General features: G+C 41.6%; 1 protein-coding gene across 1 annotated transcript in view; it reads left to right on the top strand.

Moving 5' to 3' along the window:
- Positions 1 to 18,288, top strand: part of RNF150 (ring finger protein 150) — a 109,056-nt gene that overhangs the window by 70,764 nt on the left and 20,004 nt on the right. The window contains exons 3-6 of the mRNA XM_065736357.1: positions 1,058 to 1,129; positions 1,541 to 1,623; positions 8,912 to 9,008; positions 15,336 to 15,543. Coding sequence (XP_065592429.1) covers positions 1,058 to 1,129; positions 1,541 to 1,623; positions 8,912 to 9,008; positions 15,336 to 15,543 — 460 coding nt within the window. The remainder of the gene's footprint in view (positions 1 to 1,057; positions 1,130 to 1,540; positions 1,624 to 8,911; positions 9,009 to 15,335; positions 15,544 to 18,288) is intronic.

The following is an 18,288-nucleotide window of genomic DNA, read 5'->3' as shown; positions in this document are numbered from 1 at the left end:
TGGACATAGCTCTGGCTTTGAAGTTGACCCAGGCTTGAGGAGGGAGTGGGAGCCCATGACCTCCCCAAGACCTTTCCAGCCTGTGAATCTGTCTCCCAGTCTCCTTGTGTTAGCACAGTGAGCAGCCAAGTCCTTGCTGTGCTGATTCAAGCACAAGCTCAGAAGCCTGCAGAGGTAGCTCCACAGAGCTGCCAGTGTGGGAACTGCCCCATATCATTCTCAACCTCATCTCCACCTCAACTTTTTGAGACCAGTGTTTTGCGTCAGGCTGTTATTACTTACTTTAATCTTGAGTGACAGCGGTCCAGCCAGTGCAGTAACAGCGTTTTGGGAAAATAGGAGAAGAGCCAGAAATGTCACATGGTAAGCAATGTATAGCCTGCTAGAGTGAAAAGAAAAAGCAAACTGTTAGGTATGAATGTGCTGGGACTATATATTGTTTTACCCGTAAGAAATTGCAGATGCTTTTGCCTCATTTTTATACCTTCTATTACTTCTATGAAGTAGAAAAGTAAAGAGGATGATTTGCGTTCATCATGGCTAACAGATTATCCCCTCAATTGCAACACTTATATTTTGCTGGGTATCGTGAATCGATCCTGGAAGATCCTGTAAGAATAAAGACCTCCTGAATCTGAAGTCCAGCTGTCATTATGCTTACCAGCCCAGGCCTAATCTAAAAAGGTACTTTTTGCAAGAGTAATTAAAAATAGGAGAGGAAAGAGGTGGGATACCAAAACAGCGAACTTGTTACCTACACTGTTATTCACTGAAATAGTATTGTTGCTATATTGTAATATTACAAGAGACTCATGTGCAGTCCTCTCTGAAACTGGATTAGCTTTGCTTCATCAGCCATGGGTTACCAACAAGCCTAAACTACCTACTGTGCACTAATTCTGAATAACAGCATGACTGACCTTATCTGTTCACACTTACACAGAACTGTCTGGTTTCATGTACAGTTACTTGAGATTATTAAGAAATCTAAGGAGGAAAAATGATGAATTCTGCATGAAGAGCTACTCTTTGCTTAAAAGCAAATTTTGTATTACAGCGCCGGCTTGGAGATGCTGCAAAGAAAGCAATCAGCAAGCTGCAAGTCAGAACAATCAGGAAAGGCGATAAGGTAATTTTTCAAATTGCTCATTACTGAGTGAATCACTGCACTGGGTATTCATTCAGACCACCGGGACAAAGAGACAGAACAGAAATGGCAATTGCTTAGTAAGCTCATATGCGTCCTCCAGGTGAGGGAGGAATACTGGTAATTTACGGGACAAACGGTAGGGAGAGGAGGAGGTGAAAGTATGTGAAGATGCAGAAAATCCTGAAAGTTCAAACGTGCTATTTCAATCTGCACGATTCCCAGGGAAAGTTTCCAACCGGATATGTGTTGAAAGTCTGACTTGCTTTTCTTGAAATGCATTGCTGAATATGCAGCATGCATCAGGGACTGTTTTATTTTGTCACATAGACTCTCCTTTGAAGAGATTAGCTGACAAAATCAAAAATGAAAATGATGTTCTCTTTCCTGTAGGAAACTGAACCAGACTTTGATAACTGTGCTGTATGTATTGAAGGCTACAAACCCAATGATGTTGTCAGAATTTTACCTTGCAGGTAAGTTGAAGGTTGAAGGAGCTTTTAACTCTGATAGTCTTTCTATTTCAAAAGTTATTCTCTGTTCTCGGAGTATCACTTTGAGGCTGCCTGAGAGCTTGGGGGAAATTGGGAAGTTAACTGCTTTGATTTGTTCCTAATCTACTCTGTAAAGGTATCTGGAATGACTCCTTTTTTTTTTTTCTACTTGAAGTGAAAATAATATTAGTGGTGATAAAAACCTGAATTTAGCATGATAGTCAGAAATCTTGTCTGATCTGGAAGTATTAAAAAGTTTTCAGGAGAATTTTGAACTAAAGGTTGTGTTTCCTCTATTTTTCTCACTGGTTTGATATTAGCCCAGAATAACTCCCTTAGAAAAACCTGTCTCTGACTTCAAGGTGAGTCTTAGGCACAGCAGCCAGAGTTAGAGCAGGCTAACTGCTCCCCATGGAAAGAAGTTAGCAATTCTTGTGCTGTCCTGTGCCAGGACCAGGTGCTGAGAGTGGGATGAATTCTATTAAAAAAATAAATAAAAAAATAATAAAAAAAGCAAGTTGAAGCAGTAAAGGGAAAAGAAAATGTGGCAAAGACCATATTGTCTATTGCTGCCATGGAAATATTCCCAGACATTTGGGATATGAAGGTGACAAAAGTAGCTTCTTAGATTATTCTTTTCTCTTCTTCTCTTCGTGTAAACATGCCCAGTGAAGTATGCATGCTCACAGCGATGTGATGCAGGAGCGTGGCCTCTTGCCAGTGACAAGGGCTGTATTCACCTCTCCGTACCATTGTATCATCTTCCATGGGATGTTAGCTGACAAAAGGTATCTCAAAGGAAATCAGTTTCTTAAGAAATTTCCTATAAACAGTGGTTTCCTCAAGAGAACATGATCAAGTGTTTGATTTCCCTAGAAACTGCAATCTCAATTGTGGTACATGCAGAGCGTAGATTTTTTTCGAGTTTCTTCTGCTGGAGACACATTTACAGGCTTGAAAAACTGAAGTATTTGTTTCTTTTTCCTACTGTGTTTTTTCCCTACTAGATATTTGAATGTAACAAGCTGTCCGTTTGTGTTCATTCATGTGACTCATTAATCTGTTTACTGCCATCACTAAATGGCAAACAAAAAGCAACAGATTAATCATAAATTCGACCTACTCCAAATCCCCCACAATGACAAATTGCATTATGAACTCTTTTTTTTTTCCTGCAAATAATTCATGAAGCAGAAATACAAAAGAAGAGAAATTACAAAAAAATGTGGACCTTGACTTGTCATCAAGCTTGTTTTCATCAAGCGTAATCAAGTTCAGAAATTTAACATGGTAGGGGCAGGCAGTTTTCAGAGCTAGTTACGCAGGAGCAAAAAAAAAATATCTAAGCTCTAGCTTTCACTTGTGTCTTACCTCATAATGCAGTGAAGCTCCAGTCAGACTTCATCATGCACAGTGTTGAGTCAGGCAGAGTGAATAGGAAACACATAGTTAACAGGTGATGTTCAGTTCTTGGCTGACATAAAAGGGCACCTTGAAAATGACTCATGCTAAAAGGTTAGCAGCTGCAGATCTGTCTTGTAAAATGCTCACAGTTTGAGCCTAAGCAGTTTTGAATTATAAAAACTAAAAGATCTTTCTACTCATGAGACCTTGCTAAGGGAGTAGGAGGATGGCATTCTTTTATATCTTGATCAAGACCTACAGACACTGTAAGTTTCTTCTTTGAGCATGCTCAGTTAAATAGGGGTTTCAGTTTAGTTCCAGGACAGTATCTGCATTAGTCTGGTATTTGATAAGAGGCTGGCATTTCACCACCATGCCAGCTGACCTTCTTGTTTCTATCCAGAAGCTGCACAAGATGCAAAGCTTTCTACTTGCATAGCCAAATGCACCCTGAGATCGGCTGCTTTGTCCTGCAGGCTGTACTGGGAAAACTGCAGCTAGCAAACACGCTCAGTATAGAGCTCTGTATACCTTCAGATTTCTTTTAAGGTTTCTGTGTCCTGAACCTGCTTAGAAGCTGGTACCAGAAATCCACTGGACAATATTTCAGTAGATGGGGTCTGAAATGGTATCTGCTTGTACTTGTGGCCAATTCCCCAAGTGTCCTCTTCCTGCTGGAGAGCTGGGAGGAGAATTCTTGTTAACTTGTGCTTCTTCCTCTTTCCTCTTTAGAAGTCAGCTCCCACAACTGACTGCATTAATAAACTTTTCTCTACAGTGTATTAAATAAATAAATACTGACACTTGATAGTGAAGAAAGTGTTGGCTTGCAGCTGGTTTTATGTCTAAATGGTAGCAAGCATCACTGTGAGGGCACTGACACAACATCAAATGTGAGCAGGTTCATTGTTCCCAGAGTCGCTCCTGTTGTCATAGCCCTACTTCCTTCTGCTTGTCTTCCATCTCCAGCTTCAAGACTCCATCCTTTCTGCACGTTCTTTGGCGAAATCACTGGTGGCTGCCATTCCCTTTGTCTGCCTCTCACTAAACTTTTCCTAACTTCCTGAACTTTAACAGAGAGATGGGACAACTCCTTCAGCCTCATCTCTACTGAGAACTTTCTATTTCTTCATCACTTCTTTTTCAGATTGTTCCATTTCTGTCACCAGCGAACGCAGTTGGAGCTCACACGCCTCCTCTGAACCCCAGTGAACAACTGTGATTTCACAGGCTATTCCATTCCTCCCCTCTCTTTTCATTAGCCTGAGAAAATCATTTCATCACAGCACTCCTTCCTTTTCTATACCATTTTCTCAGTTACGCTCATCGTGGTGTCCCTTTATCCTGCCTTCTTCTGCCTTAAAAATAAACAAATAGTAGCTCATATGCATCCCCAAAAGCTCAAACCTTCTTGTCAGCTACTCAGTGCTGCTCAGCCTCTCATCAAAACCCTTCTCAGTCCCCTACTGCAGACTGACATCTGATGTAGGGCTGAGGCACTGATGCTCTTTGTCCAGGTCTCTGCGAATGTACCTTTCTTTCTGCTTTTGGCTCGCACTTTTATTCTGCAAAAAATAAAAATAAAAATCAACCCATGTGAGTGCTAGGTTTGTTTGCTTGCACGTCAGAAAGCTGGAACTAGACCAGGAAGGTGGGAGGAGAACAGTCCCCCTTAGCCTGGAAAAAAAAAGCTTTTTTAAAATGGTTGGCAAGTTGAATGTTTTACGAGAGTTTTACAGTAATCAAATTATTATTATAATTCTTGGGCTGAGCCCAAAATAAATCTTGCTGTTGTTGTTGTGTGCTTAAAACTGCAGCTTTAAAGAAAATTTGAAATGCGTTTCAGACGCAAATAATCTCCGGTTAACAAATCAAGTGCTAATTAGATAACAGTGTTGCGTGACTTCCGAGATTGTTTTCCTTGCTTTGGACACTGTGAGCTGTGCACGGCCTTGTGCAGTCACTGAGCAGTGCAGAAGGGATCCTAGGAGGCCACCCCCCCAGGGTGCAGGGACATCAGCCGTGCACGTGTCATTCTTGGGAGTTATTTCTCCAACACACTGCAGCCTCCAAGGATGAGGACTCTGCAGACTCTTCCTGTGATTTATTGCAGCGCTTTGCCACCCTGAGAGTGATGAAGCTTTTCCTATTGTGTAACCTGAGTCTCACTTGCTGCAATCTAAACACATCATTGTGTCTTTTATCCCTAGGAGAGGTGAAGAACAGTTTGTGTCCTTTCTGCTTATGGAAACCTTTGTCTAGTATGAGGATTTTTATGACATCTCTCGCCTTCCTCTCTCTCGACTAATCAATTACAGTCCTTCTGAGAAACTTCTCAACCCATCCAAACCAGCAATAGTTTTGCAATGCATGTGGTTGCACACAACAGAAAAAGCCCCACATCTTTTCTACAGCTATGACTTTCATTATCCAAGCCACATTCCTCGCCTGTGTTTGAAACATCTTCCTCACTGTCTCCCTGTATGGGTCATTGATTCTGAACTCAGCAATGCTTTTACCCTCTTCTTCCTTTTAAAATTTTAACCAGGCAGAAATGCAATTGGTCTTTGTCTTAAGATGGCTGAAATATCATAGTTGCTCTCTATCTTATTTTGTGCAGATCCTTATTTTACCACAATTTAGACGGTAAACTCATCAGGATCAGTCAACAACTTCTTGAAAGCCACATATAGTTCTGCACACAAAAAGGTTCAAGTGTGCACTTACAGACAATACGAGCTCTCAAATTGTATAATGTGGTACAAAACTTTGGAAATGATTTTCAGAAGCAGTCCATTTTTGTGTAGATTTTATTAAACAATCAAGATCCTTCTGTTGTATACATGCTAAATCTGAAATTAATGGAGCCCTAATAACATAGTATTGGGAGGTGCCAAATGACACGATCTGTCATCTGCTTAAATTACTCAGCATTGGTATGGTTTGCTTTACAATATCACTGTTGAAGCCAACTTCAAAAATGCTAAACTTCAGTTTGTGAAGTCTTTAAGGCATGAGGAGTCCAAGCATTTGGTGATTAACAAGCATTATGAAATGTTGTAATATGAACCACAGCTTGACTGAAGCTTGCAAAGCTTGAACTAGAAAACAATAGAGGACTTTCTAGCCTACAGTAAAATGCTTGATAGAAGCGACATGGTTGTTTTTTGTTTTTTGTTTTTTTTTTTTTATCCAGAATGGATTTTGTGATTATTGTTTTTTCAAGAGCATAAGTATCTCAGGGTTTTTCCATTTGTATTTTGGCACCTCCATGCAGTTAAGCATTTTTGTTTGTGGATGTGAGTATATAATTGAAGAGGACCGATCGCTATGAAGATTTGTGTAGCCTTTCAAATAGCTGAAAAACATGTACTTTCAGTACTCTCCATGAAATAACACAGTTTCTGCAGGTTAGGCTTTTCAAAGTAGAATCACACATTGCTGTATCGCTGCACTTTGACCTGCTGAAAATGCTTGCCTGACGGTGTGCTGGATGTCCACCTCCTGGGATTAAAAAAAAAGTCATGCAGGACTGAATTGGGAATTCTGTGCGTTGTGTTTTTATCTGGTTGGGCAAGCCTCGTTTTGAAGGAGGGCTGCAAACTGCAGCAGCATTAGTAGTGTAGTGGCTTCAACTTCAAGTATCACGATACTTCATTTGCGTTAATCATGTTGACATGCAGGATCAGATGAAGTGTGACAGAGTTTTGTATCACAGCCAGGTGATATAATTAGTCAGGTCGAACTGCCAAGAACAGATCTGCCCTTTCCCATAGCTATGTGAAGTCAGACCAAGCACAGCAAAGTGACAATTTGCCACAAAGCTTTTCTTTCACAAGGGAGTTTTCTCTCCTAGAAGCACTGAGAAAAATGCTGAAGAGAAAAGAAAGAGATTCTGAGATTTCGCATAGCTGTGGCTTTGAATTCCTTGTGCTATTAGGACTGAAGTCAGCTAGTGCAGCAGACAGTATGTGGGCTGCCACACGTTACTATAAGCTGTGGTTGCAAATTGATATCAAGGAAAGTGCACCTCAAGGGTCTTCCGTCAGGCTGACAGACTGTGCGTGATCTTGTTATGCGAGAAAGTCTGTGACAGGATACAGCAGCCAACCCATTCCACCGAATGGGTACCACTTAAATATTTAAACTTATTTGGGTGCACTTAGTGATGCTGGCTTTCTCAGAGATTGCATTTCTTGCTGGAGGCTTGTGTGTGCTGCTGAGCTCCAGGTGACGTGCTGGGCAACTGTGACCTGTGCCCCACTGCTGATACATGTCGGCTTGGATGGCAAGTGGTGTGACCAGATGGAACAGCAATCTCCAGCCTCTGCTTGCCTGTTCTCAAATGTGAAAGGTCAAACAGGCTGAAATGGGACTTTCAGGCTCTGCCAAGTAACATGTGGGACACCTGTTTACAGGCCTTTGGAAAGTTAGAGCTGATCTACACTGGAATAGGCTGCCCAGAGAGGTTGTGGATGCCCCATCCCTGGAGGCACACTAGGCAAGGATGGATGTGGCTCTGGGCAGCCTGCTCTAGTGGTTGGTGGCTCTGCCCACAGCAGGGGGGTTGAAACCAGATGATCTTTGTGGTCCTCTTCAATCCAGACCATTCTATTATGCATGTTATTTTAAAACAAGTCTTAGCATCCACCTCTTGGAGCAAGTCTGCATGTATTGATCTTCATATTACAAAATAAAATACTCTCAATTTTGCTTAGGCAATTCATCATTTAGAAAAGATTTTCTAATGTCAGTGTAGTTTCTGAGGCTGCAAATATGCTAAGAAATTTTCCTCATTTTCTGCAAGAATGGGACCAGCCAAGAACAAACTATCCCAAGCCACAGAGCACTACAGATTGTAACAGTTACATTACATAAGCCAATGGATCACTATTCTCAGCCCAAATACACCACCTGTGAATTAAGAGAAAGGAGCAAGAGAGGGAAACTTCTCTGCCTCATGCTGAGCCCCAGCTGCTCTAATTGATCTCCTCACCAGCACTGCTTAAACCCTGAGCCCCATTTTCCTGCATTTTGTAACGTTCATCCTCTATAACCACAAGATAACAGACTATTAATTATCACAAGATAAAATATAGCTGTCGGTCATGTTCATGCACTAAGTATCTCCATTTTCCATCTCGGTGTCTGTCAAGCTAAGTTAGATAGTAAGGTTAGAGTTCCTCTGACTAGGTAACATATGTGTATATGAAAAACATGCCCCTCGGCAGCCACGAGTCTCAGGTAGTTGCTTAGTGGTCTCTTCAGATGAAGCGTGGAGTTAGAAACAATCCCTTTGGGGCTGGAATTGTTTAGGAGCTCACTCCGATGGGTAAATTGTGAAGAGCAGGGAAGTCAGGGAGCGTACTTTAAAAGACATCATTGTGATTTTTCCATTTAAATGAAGATATGCTTATTTATTTATTTATTTCACTACTTTTCCTTATGCCTGCATTCTTAAAAATGAAACCAGGACCCCAGTGGCTACATCTTTGTGTAATGTGTGATCAGATTTGCTTGCAGAACCATCAAGAAACAATAATGTGATTTCACCTCTAGTAAGCTTTGTTTACTTGACAATGTTTAAAGAAGACATGTTTTGCTACTAACATCCTGCATTTTTCCAGGTTCTCTAATGGTGAATCGTTTCTTTCCAAACTCAGTTGAGAAATACTTGGCGTGCATGCTTGATATGCTGCAGAAATCATTGTAAAGCCTTGTCTGCAGAGGATATAGTCTGGTAGTCCTCGCAGTGGTCACAATTCAAAATGCTTGCACTTTACTGAATTCAGAAAAAGCACCTGGTGCTAAGTGGTAAATTGTGCTGTCGTGGATTTGCATTAAAATGTCTTGTTTCTCATTGCAGGCATCTTTTTCACAAGTCCTGTGTAGACCCCTGGCTGCTAGACCATCGCACCTGCCCTATGTGTAAAATGAATATTTTAAAAGCTCTAGGGATCCCGGTAAGCACATCACAGGGGAGCTGTCTGGGGCAGAAAGGGGACACCAGCTACATGAGTGCATCCCAAGTCCTTTGTCTGTCTGCTCCCATCCTAATATTCTGACTGTGTTATTGATTTTTTAACTTTAAAAGATAATACAAGCTGGTCTGGGCAGCTACCTCTCTCCTTTGCCCCACTTACGTTACCAAGGAAGAGTTTTTGTTGGGTGTTGGGGTTCATGTGTCTGTTACCGCCCAATTTGTGGAGCAGGACATCATTTCCTGGTGTTCAGGTGGATCTATATTCTTTCATATTGCTTTTATTTATGTTTTAAATCAGGGCTAGATTTATTTTTATAATCCCACACTGAATTTAAACCTCAAAGCGGAACGCCTAGAAATAAAATTTTCCCTGATACACCAGTGGAGGACAGCTAATTGCTTGTTCTAGGGAACCACATCTCTTTTCTGTCAGATTTCCCTTAAAGTTGATCTACAGCAAGCTCTGTACTGCCAGTTCCAATTAGAAAGTTTTCTACCAGTAACTAAGTATGTGGCACACCACATGCCGTGTAAGACATGGTTAAGCTCTTCTTTGTTTGGTGCACTTAGATGTGGTTAGACTCTGTTAAAACAATTGATCTTTTTAGGTTGTATGTTTCCACTCAGATAGGGCATATCCTGTCTGCCATACAGTTTCCTAACTGCAGTTATCAGAGATCAAGGGCTTATCCAGGAAGAAGTGAGTCACTTTCTCACGGTGTGCGAGCCTCGCCACGTGTCAGTGAAGTTCACTACTGAAGCACTGCTGTACATTTAACAGGTGCCGTAAATACTCTCCCCAGTTTCAGATGGTGGCATGCCAACTGACAAATGAAAGAGTTATATAAAGTAAAGCAGATCATACAAACATATTAGAGAAGCTGATGCAGCCACTCCCCAAAAGATCCTTTTTGTGAAGACGAGGGACAGGTTGTTGCAGAAGCAGCTTTGCAGCGTGTGATGAAGTATGTTTTTACAGGAGGAGGTAAGTGTACTAATCAACCTAACACAATCCAAGCTAAAAATGCAGAGGGAAAATGACATAAAGCGTCGTAGTTAGGCTAACTCATTGTTACAGTGGGGATGATATTTTTGCTGTAAGTGTATATTAGCTTTGAAATAGTAAAAAAAAAAAACAAAAACAAACAACAACAAAAAAAAACCCAGCTGTTAAATCAGCCTTTCAAACCTCAGGAAAGGATCGGTGCCATTCAGCACTGCTGTGTGCAGGTATAAACATGGAATTTGTTCCCCAGGTTCCATATCACAGTTCACAGACCTGCCGGTGAGCAGTTACCCGGGATTCTGACACCTCTTCTCCATACCTAGCATACACCCCATAGTTTTCTTCCACACTGTACAATGTCATGCAATTCCTGCCCTCAGGCCAGTCCGTTCCTCCTTTGGTATTTTTGCTTCATTACCAATACAAATACAGACCTCCACTGAGCTGTGGTGAGATGTTACGGTCTTTCCAGAAAGTTTAGCATCTTCAATCAGTATTTACATTCAGAAAGGGCTCTCAGAGAGCTCACTGACAGCTGCTGAAGGTCAAGCAAGTTTGCACATCAGCCACAGGTTATCTGAGGCTGGGTACATGAGGGGTGGAAGAGTATGCCTAGAGGCCATGTGCAACAAGCAGCTCTATAGCAGCAGGTATGGAACTTAATTGCCAGTAATAATTTAAAGCGCCATTCAGTTCACAAGGCCTTTGTTTTAGTTCTCACGGCGCCCAGTCTTGTTCTTTCTACGCTGCGTAGGAGAAGGGGGATCCATTCTGTTTCCCTCAAGGAGAGCTTCCCATGTAGAGTTTCTGTGGAAATAACTACTGCTCTTGTAAATAAGGATACTGTTATAACTCACATACACAGCAGGGTCAAATTAAGGTTTCGGTCAACTTCAGTACTAATCTCTTAACACTAAAATCAAGAGCTTGGATGTTGATGTGCCAATAGCAAACTCTGCTATTAACTCAAAAGAATGTATTTTCTTAATTTTAGGACCTTCCTCCAGCTGCACACAAACTGCATGTCCTCACCTTTCTCCTTTCAGCAGCTGAGGGTGGCCCAGGCGGGCATCGCTTCTGTGTGGTGCTTTCTGGTGCCACGTGGAGCTTCCCAGCACCGCAGAAAGCCCTGTAGTTGTCAGTCCCAAGTAAGCCACCAGGCTCCATCAGTGTACATGAACCAATTTTGTCAGAGGCTCACAATTGATCTAGATGCCAGTAGGTTGTTGTTGGAAAAGACATTGCCCTGGAAGAAGCTGTAAAGCTCCAGGGCTTCTCAGCGAGAGGTGGCAAACATTTCTGTAGAGTGGATAAAGCAAAATGCCATTCCCTAACAATGTTCTTGAGTCTTGCTGAGCCATCTTAGCTGAAATTTCCACGCAGAGAAAAGAAGCCTTAGGCAGGCAGCAGGCTCTGTTGGGAGGCTGGAGCATAAATGGCCCAAATCCTTTGCAGACTTGTACAATGGGAGGAATGAGGAAATCTTACCGTAGGCAGGCCGCTTGCTGTTTTTTCCTGCCAACTGCATGTTTGTCCTATGGTGGTTAAAGAGTTGGCTTGTGTAACTGTGGATAGATTGTGCTTCATTTAGCAGGAAGACCCAGGATTTTCCAGGACATGATTAGGTTAAAAAAAAAAAAAAGTCTAAATACTTCAGTTCACATCTAATCTCTCCATTTAGTTTGTAACAAAGACTTCAGACTGTCTGCCCTAAAACCAGGTTCTTCAGTTGCAATGAAGCACCAGAGTGGCTGTGATTTTCACAGTAGCTGAGCACCCAGGCATCCCAGCTTTTCACTGTGGTACTCTGCAGTTCCAGAGGATAATTAACTAAATATCTCTCAGCAAACATTTGCTGTAACCTTTTCCACTGTTTCTGCTGGTGAAGCCAGCTTTACTTCATTTGACTGTAATATTTCAAGTAAGTTATCAGCGGAAGTGTCTTTCACTTTCAAAGACCTACGTTGCTTTTGGGGTGATCGTATCACATAAAATAGTTTCCCTCAGCTTCTCCTTCCTTTCTGGAAATATCTGCTGGATGTGCAGACAGCTGCATTTTTGGCAGCAGATTGGATGACTTGAAGCTATTCACTAAGAGCTTTAGCCAAGTGCTCAGAAGTCAATACAAAGCCTACCCGTGACTGTAGTGGAATTGTGCCCTCAAAGCACTTACAAGCAGGGAATGAGTGAAACCAATATAATTAAACTTAGAAAATGTATCTGGGTCATTCTTACAGCAAAACTCATAATATGTTTTTTTCAGTCAGTATTTCGTATCACTCATTTTATAGTATGCTGCTTGATTTGGGTTATTTTTCCAACTAGAATCATTTGGGAGTAAAGGGTTTAATTATACTGAGCAGTGTTATTTTAGGTTCTTTAATGTTTGGTTTGGCTTTCAATTATAATCCCCTGTTTTTAAAGGTTTAGAAGTTGGCGATAAAGCCCCATTCTAGGAATAGCTGGAATCAGAGCAAAGGACGGGCAACCAATCCCTTGAAAAAAATTTGAAATAGTATTTCTTGTAGTAGAAAAGAAAAAACAGGTCTTTTTTTCTTTAAGATACAGCACCCTCAAAGCCAAATCTCATTTAAAAATGAAATTCTGAAGGCATTTGTCATAACAGCTAAGAATGATGGAAAGAATGATAGATCTAATGAATAATTTTGAAATCAAGTCCTACAGCTAAATAAATTGGTATTTCACTTAGGAAAGTTTGGTGGGTTCCATTAAAGCTGGGTATATCTGAATGTGCCTTTATCCCAGCTGCGAGGAGCTCTCCCTGCCTGTGGATTAGGCCAGAGCCTGACCAATTCTAGTCTTTATCCCAGACTTCAGCTTGTGGATACCAGTCATCTGAAGCCTGTGTAAAATTCCTGTCTTTTTTATCGGGAGGACTTGTGAAAAAACAGTCGTGAGGTGGCAACGGGCAGACAGGGAATGTATGGGGAAAGAGAAAACATGCTAAGTTCCTGGTTCTGCAAAAAAAAAAACGCCAGCATATGGTAACCCTGAGTTCAAAGGGATTACTCTTGTGCTTAAAGCTAAGCCTCTGTTTATGTTTTCACTGTGTTTTGCTTAGTTTCTAGATGCCTGCTGTTGGAGACAGGCAAGTAGTGAGATTTTCAGAGATGCCTTTACATGGGCACGTCCAACCCATGGCCACACCCTGCCCCACACCCCCTAATATCCCATTCTGAGTTGTTGCTGTGTGACAGGTGGCAGTGGAGGGACAGTCTGACTAAATGGCATCTGACGTTGGAAGTACGTATGATGCAAAGGTGCTTCATTGAATTCCTCCCTGTGGAAACAATGGCACCCACTGACAGTCACTGGCTCTTACTGAACATTTACGGAGACTAAGGAGTGGAAGTCAGCACAGTGAGGCTGTGGGTGATGCATTTCAGCACTGGTGACACTGACAGTGGATCACCTCTGCTGATGCAGGTTTTGGGGAGCATGGCGTGCAGTCTCCTGTTCATCACTGGCAAAAATGCATAGCTAATGGTGGCATCTGCGTTGAAAAATTGTTTTCTAGCAGAGAATTTGCTCTATTTAAGCAGCGTTCTCATGTTCCTTGTATCTGTTGTCGTTTCCATGGAAATAAATAGGAGGCATTATTTTCAGAGCAGCCTACGCATGCTACCCTGGCATGCGTATGAAAAGGCAGTTCCTTTTCACTCAGTGTGTCCCAGGCAAGCCAAAAGGTTGGACACACATGCCTTAGCGTGAGCTAAAAATCAAATTCACTGAGCAGAGTTCATTTCCTCTGACTTCAGCCCTCCAGACATTGAGTTTCCAGTCTAGTATTTTAAGCCCTCTCTCTGTTTAGTGATGATCAGTAGGAAGGTAGAGGGGGTAGTTCATACCACTTACCATTGAGGGGAAGGATTCACATGGCAAAATTATTTCAGGTCATTCAGGTTAGAGGAAGCCTAAGTGACCAATCTACCTAATTCCTGGACGATAAAGATAAAATGGGAGCAACTTCATGCATTTCCTAACTGAGCAAGGTGTCTATGTAACTGTAGCTCAACCTTGCAATGCCCCGCTGTTGTTTTAAAAGCTTTATACCCTAACATACAGTATCTTCATTTCTGTATTAGCCTTTTGTTTGCTTGTTTTTGCAGTATATTAAAACTTCAAAACCCAGTTCTTGACATAGTTATGCCAAAATGTTTTCTCCATGCCTTGAGGAGAACTAACCTTCCCGTATGGGCTAACGGCACAAGAGCCTGTTTCCTCTTGAGAGTAAAAAGGATCTTTCCCTCTATGTTTTCCATCACTGTTAATAGAGATCTCCATAGTAGTTGCTGATATATGAATGGGAACATCAGATTTTGAACAGGCCAAGAGAAATCAAGGGTAGCAATTAGCCTGGCTGCTTTAAGTGCCCAGCTTGGACGTAGTCTACTTGCTAGACAAACAATTCTTCCTGCCTTCTGGTCCTCACTTGAATTCTCAGTGTTCTTCATGAACTCTCGTGCTAAGGACACAACACAAAATCTGCATAATACGTTGCTTCCCTGTAAGCTCAGTGAAAATGCAAACACCTGGCTTGAAGTGGTTGGCTCATTCTGTACGAATAGTCATGCTCACTATAAAACTGCGAAAGAGAAAATATTACACAGAACTGGATTCCAGCCCTGGTGTCTGAATCACAAACTGCTGAGGAAGAATCTCAATGAAGTCTTCCATTTTCCATTATTGTTTGTTTATTTTCTCATCATTCTATTTATGTGGAAAATGTAGCATTTGCAAGGGGGACAATCTTGTGATTATAAAATACTTATCAACAGCTTTAGCTTCTATTTTTGCACCTCACATGTAGATGCGCCCACAGGCAGTTCCCGTGAATCCTATTCCTGGGAGCTCTGATATCTGCTCTATAAAATGTGTATTTAGGGAAACGGTGATCATCCCCCTTCAGCTACTGCCTGTTTACATTCATAATCTGACTCAGCAGTCTGCCTGTGTTGAGCAGGTTATATTGATAAGCGAACTACTTTTTCAGTTTACATGTTCCCAAAAACCTCTCAGTTGAATGGAATATCGAAATGAATATTTGTAATGCACGCTTTGGGTCTCTCTTCCAACAGATTGCGTCAAGCACGCAAACTGTATGTGTTCGTTCATCATATGCTGCCATTTTCAGTACTTGTTCGTAAGCAATTCCGTTGAGAGTCGAAGTAGTGACAGTAAGAGTGGTGGGCCTGATAAGTGAAAAAGCATAGAAAAGTGAGAATAGATGAATTAAATATTTTTATGAAGTAAAAGCTCGATTTTCTTCTTTCCTATTAGCCCAACGCAGATTGTATGGACGATATACCTCCAGACTTGGAAGCCTCCATAGGAGGACCACCAACCAACCAGATAACAGGAGCCAGCGATACAACAGTGAACGAGAGCTCTGTAGCCCTGGATCCCCCAGTGCGGACTGTGGGAGTACTACAAGTAATCCAAGACGCAGATTCCTTTCCCCAAGCTGGGGAGAGTAACTTCACAACAAGTCACAGTAAGTTCCTCTTTCTGTCTGAAAGAAATGGTTAGAAACCTGAATCAGAAACCAATATTAAATGGGGGAAAAGTGGCCTTTGAGGGCTATTATACTGGAGCAGTGGCCTTACGTTAAGCCCAGCAGAACTCCACGAGGTAAGTAGTTGAAGATATAGTGTCATTCTGCTGTACTGAAACACTGTGTGTAGTGTTTGCCTGTGTGCAAACCCATGTATAGAATAATGAACTTTAGTTGGGGTTCCCTGCACGGACAGAACAAGCTATTTCAGTCAACACAAAGAAATACAAACTTATGGTTGCCTTCGGATATCTTATATGTCTCCTTTGGCCTGCCTTTCTTCACCAGACTACGTGCTACCACCATATGGAAGTTGTTCTTACCTGCATAGCATAAAATAATTAGTAAATGCAACAATTTCTTCCACTGCCCTTGATCGAGAAAAAAAGGAAGACAAATTCTGATTTTTGCCTTTTGTTTGATCTTCTTACATCAACTGGAGCTTATCTGGTTATTTATTCAATTTGGTTTTCTCATTTTATAAGGTTTGATGGTCAGAGTCTCTGCATTTAAAAATTTGAGCACGGTGAAATAGCACTGCCAAATCTTACTAAAAATGAGATTTATGAGTATTTTCAGAGTTAAGTTTTCACTACTTCAAGGGCTGCCATTTCAGCTGGTAACTCTCAAAATGTCTGCATGACTTTATTCCTAGAAATGATGTTCTTTGTTAAAAATCTACTGACAGTTTAAAAAGAATGATTGTCATCTGTTTTGAGTAAGGATTGCAGTAGACTAAAATTCTCATTTTGGGGTAAAATAGCAGATCAGTAGAAAATACGTATCTGCTTGATACCAGTTCTTGTTTTAGTATTGACAAGAATATTGTAGAAAATCATCATATATGCTTGAAGGGAGTTAGAAGAATATGAAAATAAAGGTTTGTGCATGGAGCTAGCACAGGTCCTGGGAAAGAAAAAAAACGAAGCATTCTTACATATTAGTCTGGGCATGAGTGCAAAGCCAAGCAATAGAAGATGATTAAAAGATGGAAGAGAGATGAGGGGACTAGGCTCACGTTTTCCTTCTTATAACAGCCAGTGTCATAGCAGAGAAACACTTGTGACCTTAGCCATAAGTGACCCAGAAGTAGATTCTTATTTTTTCTCCTTGTGGGTTAAGTACTTGTTTCAGTTTTGGTCCTTTTATTGTCAAAATCCTGGATCTAACAAGGTTATAGATCCAGCTGCGACTTTCTCAAGCCTCCTTTGGTGCTGGCAAGGGCTGTTCAAAATGGGATGTTATTATGTTCCTCCCAGTAATTGTTTTAAAATACATTTTAGGCTGATTTAAACTGTGAAGGAGGGGTTTTAGTCACAGTATCTCAATACTACTAAAGGCTGGGCTAGACTCTGGTTTCAGCTCTACCCCTGTAATGTTCCTGAAACCTGCAGCTCCCCTAGCAGGCAATACTCCTTTCCCACTGTTCTTTACAAGTCCCAGTACTGAGGTAGGAAAGGAGGAACCTTTACACCAACAGCTGCACTGCCCATGCTGAGAAGACCCAGAGTCTGTAGAAGGATAGTGTAAGTCCAAACATGTTTGTTCTTCGTTTTCCAAGTTGCCAGCTAAGTAACTTTTTTGAAAATGTTGCTTGGAGCAAGAGAAGCACAATAGGCCTGTTGAGATGCTCTATTTTGCTTTTATGCCCTCCCTTTTTCCATAAGCATTGATGTCACTGGGCAATAGTCACTAACACTAGGCAATCCTGAGGGCTGACAGCAGAGTCTGTGAACAAGGAGCTTGCAGGAAAGCCAGTCGCCTGTCCAGGCACACAGCTGGCAGCAAACCACGGAGCTTACTCAACTGTCTTTAGTACTTAGCCAGGAATCTTCATCTGGATTTCTCATGTGAGTGGAGTACAGTACTTGTATACTAGCCAGTTGTAGGTGTGCAAGTTTACATGCTGTTAGCCCAAGCAGTGCAGTTTGCAGTAGTTTCCAGAAATAGCCATTTGGTCTTTTTTGTAGTGGAGCTCACAGCAAAGAAGAACTCTTCGGCTGGAAGCTGGAAGCCGATTCCAGCAGTGATGGGAATTTGTCTCTCTGACATGCATATGGGGCTTGGTTGGTGTTCAGGCTGTCTGAAGGGTAGAGCTTAGCATCACAGGCAGAGGAAAGGGAACATCTAGGAGTGCTTTATAGTTGTGGTATGAGACCAAATGCTAACTAAATCAGAGGGCAACTTTAGGCTAAATAACTGGGTCATAGCTGTCATATAGTTGGGGCTTTATAAGTGTTGTGTCGGTTTATTGTATTCAGGCATTATATTTCTCATTTCCAGAATCCTCACAGTTACACAACTTCAGAGCTCGCTGAGTGTGCCCCTTCTGTGATCTATCCTGCCTGGGAATTTATAAGTGCTGACACTGATTGCTCCTAGGAATCTTTGCTGAAGTTACTATATTATGGCCTCTTTATATAGCACTGGTGATGGAAACTCACTGCAAGGCTGAATTTGTGCTAGAATTTTTTCTTCCTCTTGTTACTGAATCTCTGTTGACTGCCTCCAATGCAGTCTTGACGTTGACATCCTTAAACCCAGCAGCATAAGCACCCATCCTTGCTTCTCTTCCTGTCAGAATTCAGCGGTCCAGGAGGTAATGGACTTGCTGCCTAATTTCCATTCATTTCTGCAATACTTTTTGCTTAATTGTTGTTGTGTCCCTTTGGCTTGTTG

Source organism: Cyrtonyx montezumae, unplaced genomic scaffold (assembly GCF_038088225.1).
Source record: "Cyrtonyx montezumae isolate F1298 unplaced genomic scaffold, pur_monq_1.0 scaffold_2, whole genome shotgun sequence".
Taxonomy (NCBI): Eukaryota; Metazoa; Chordata; class Aves; order Galliformes; family Odontophoridae; genus Cyrtonyx; species Cyrtonyx montezumae.
The sequence above is the reverse complement of the archived record's forward strand: the minus strand, read 5'-3'. Positions and strand labels throughout refer to the sequence as shown.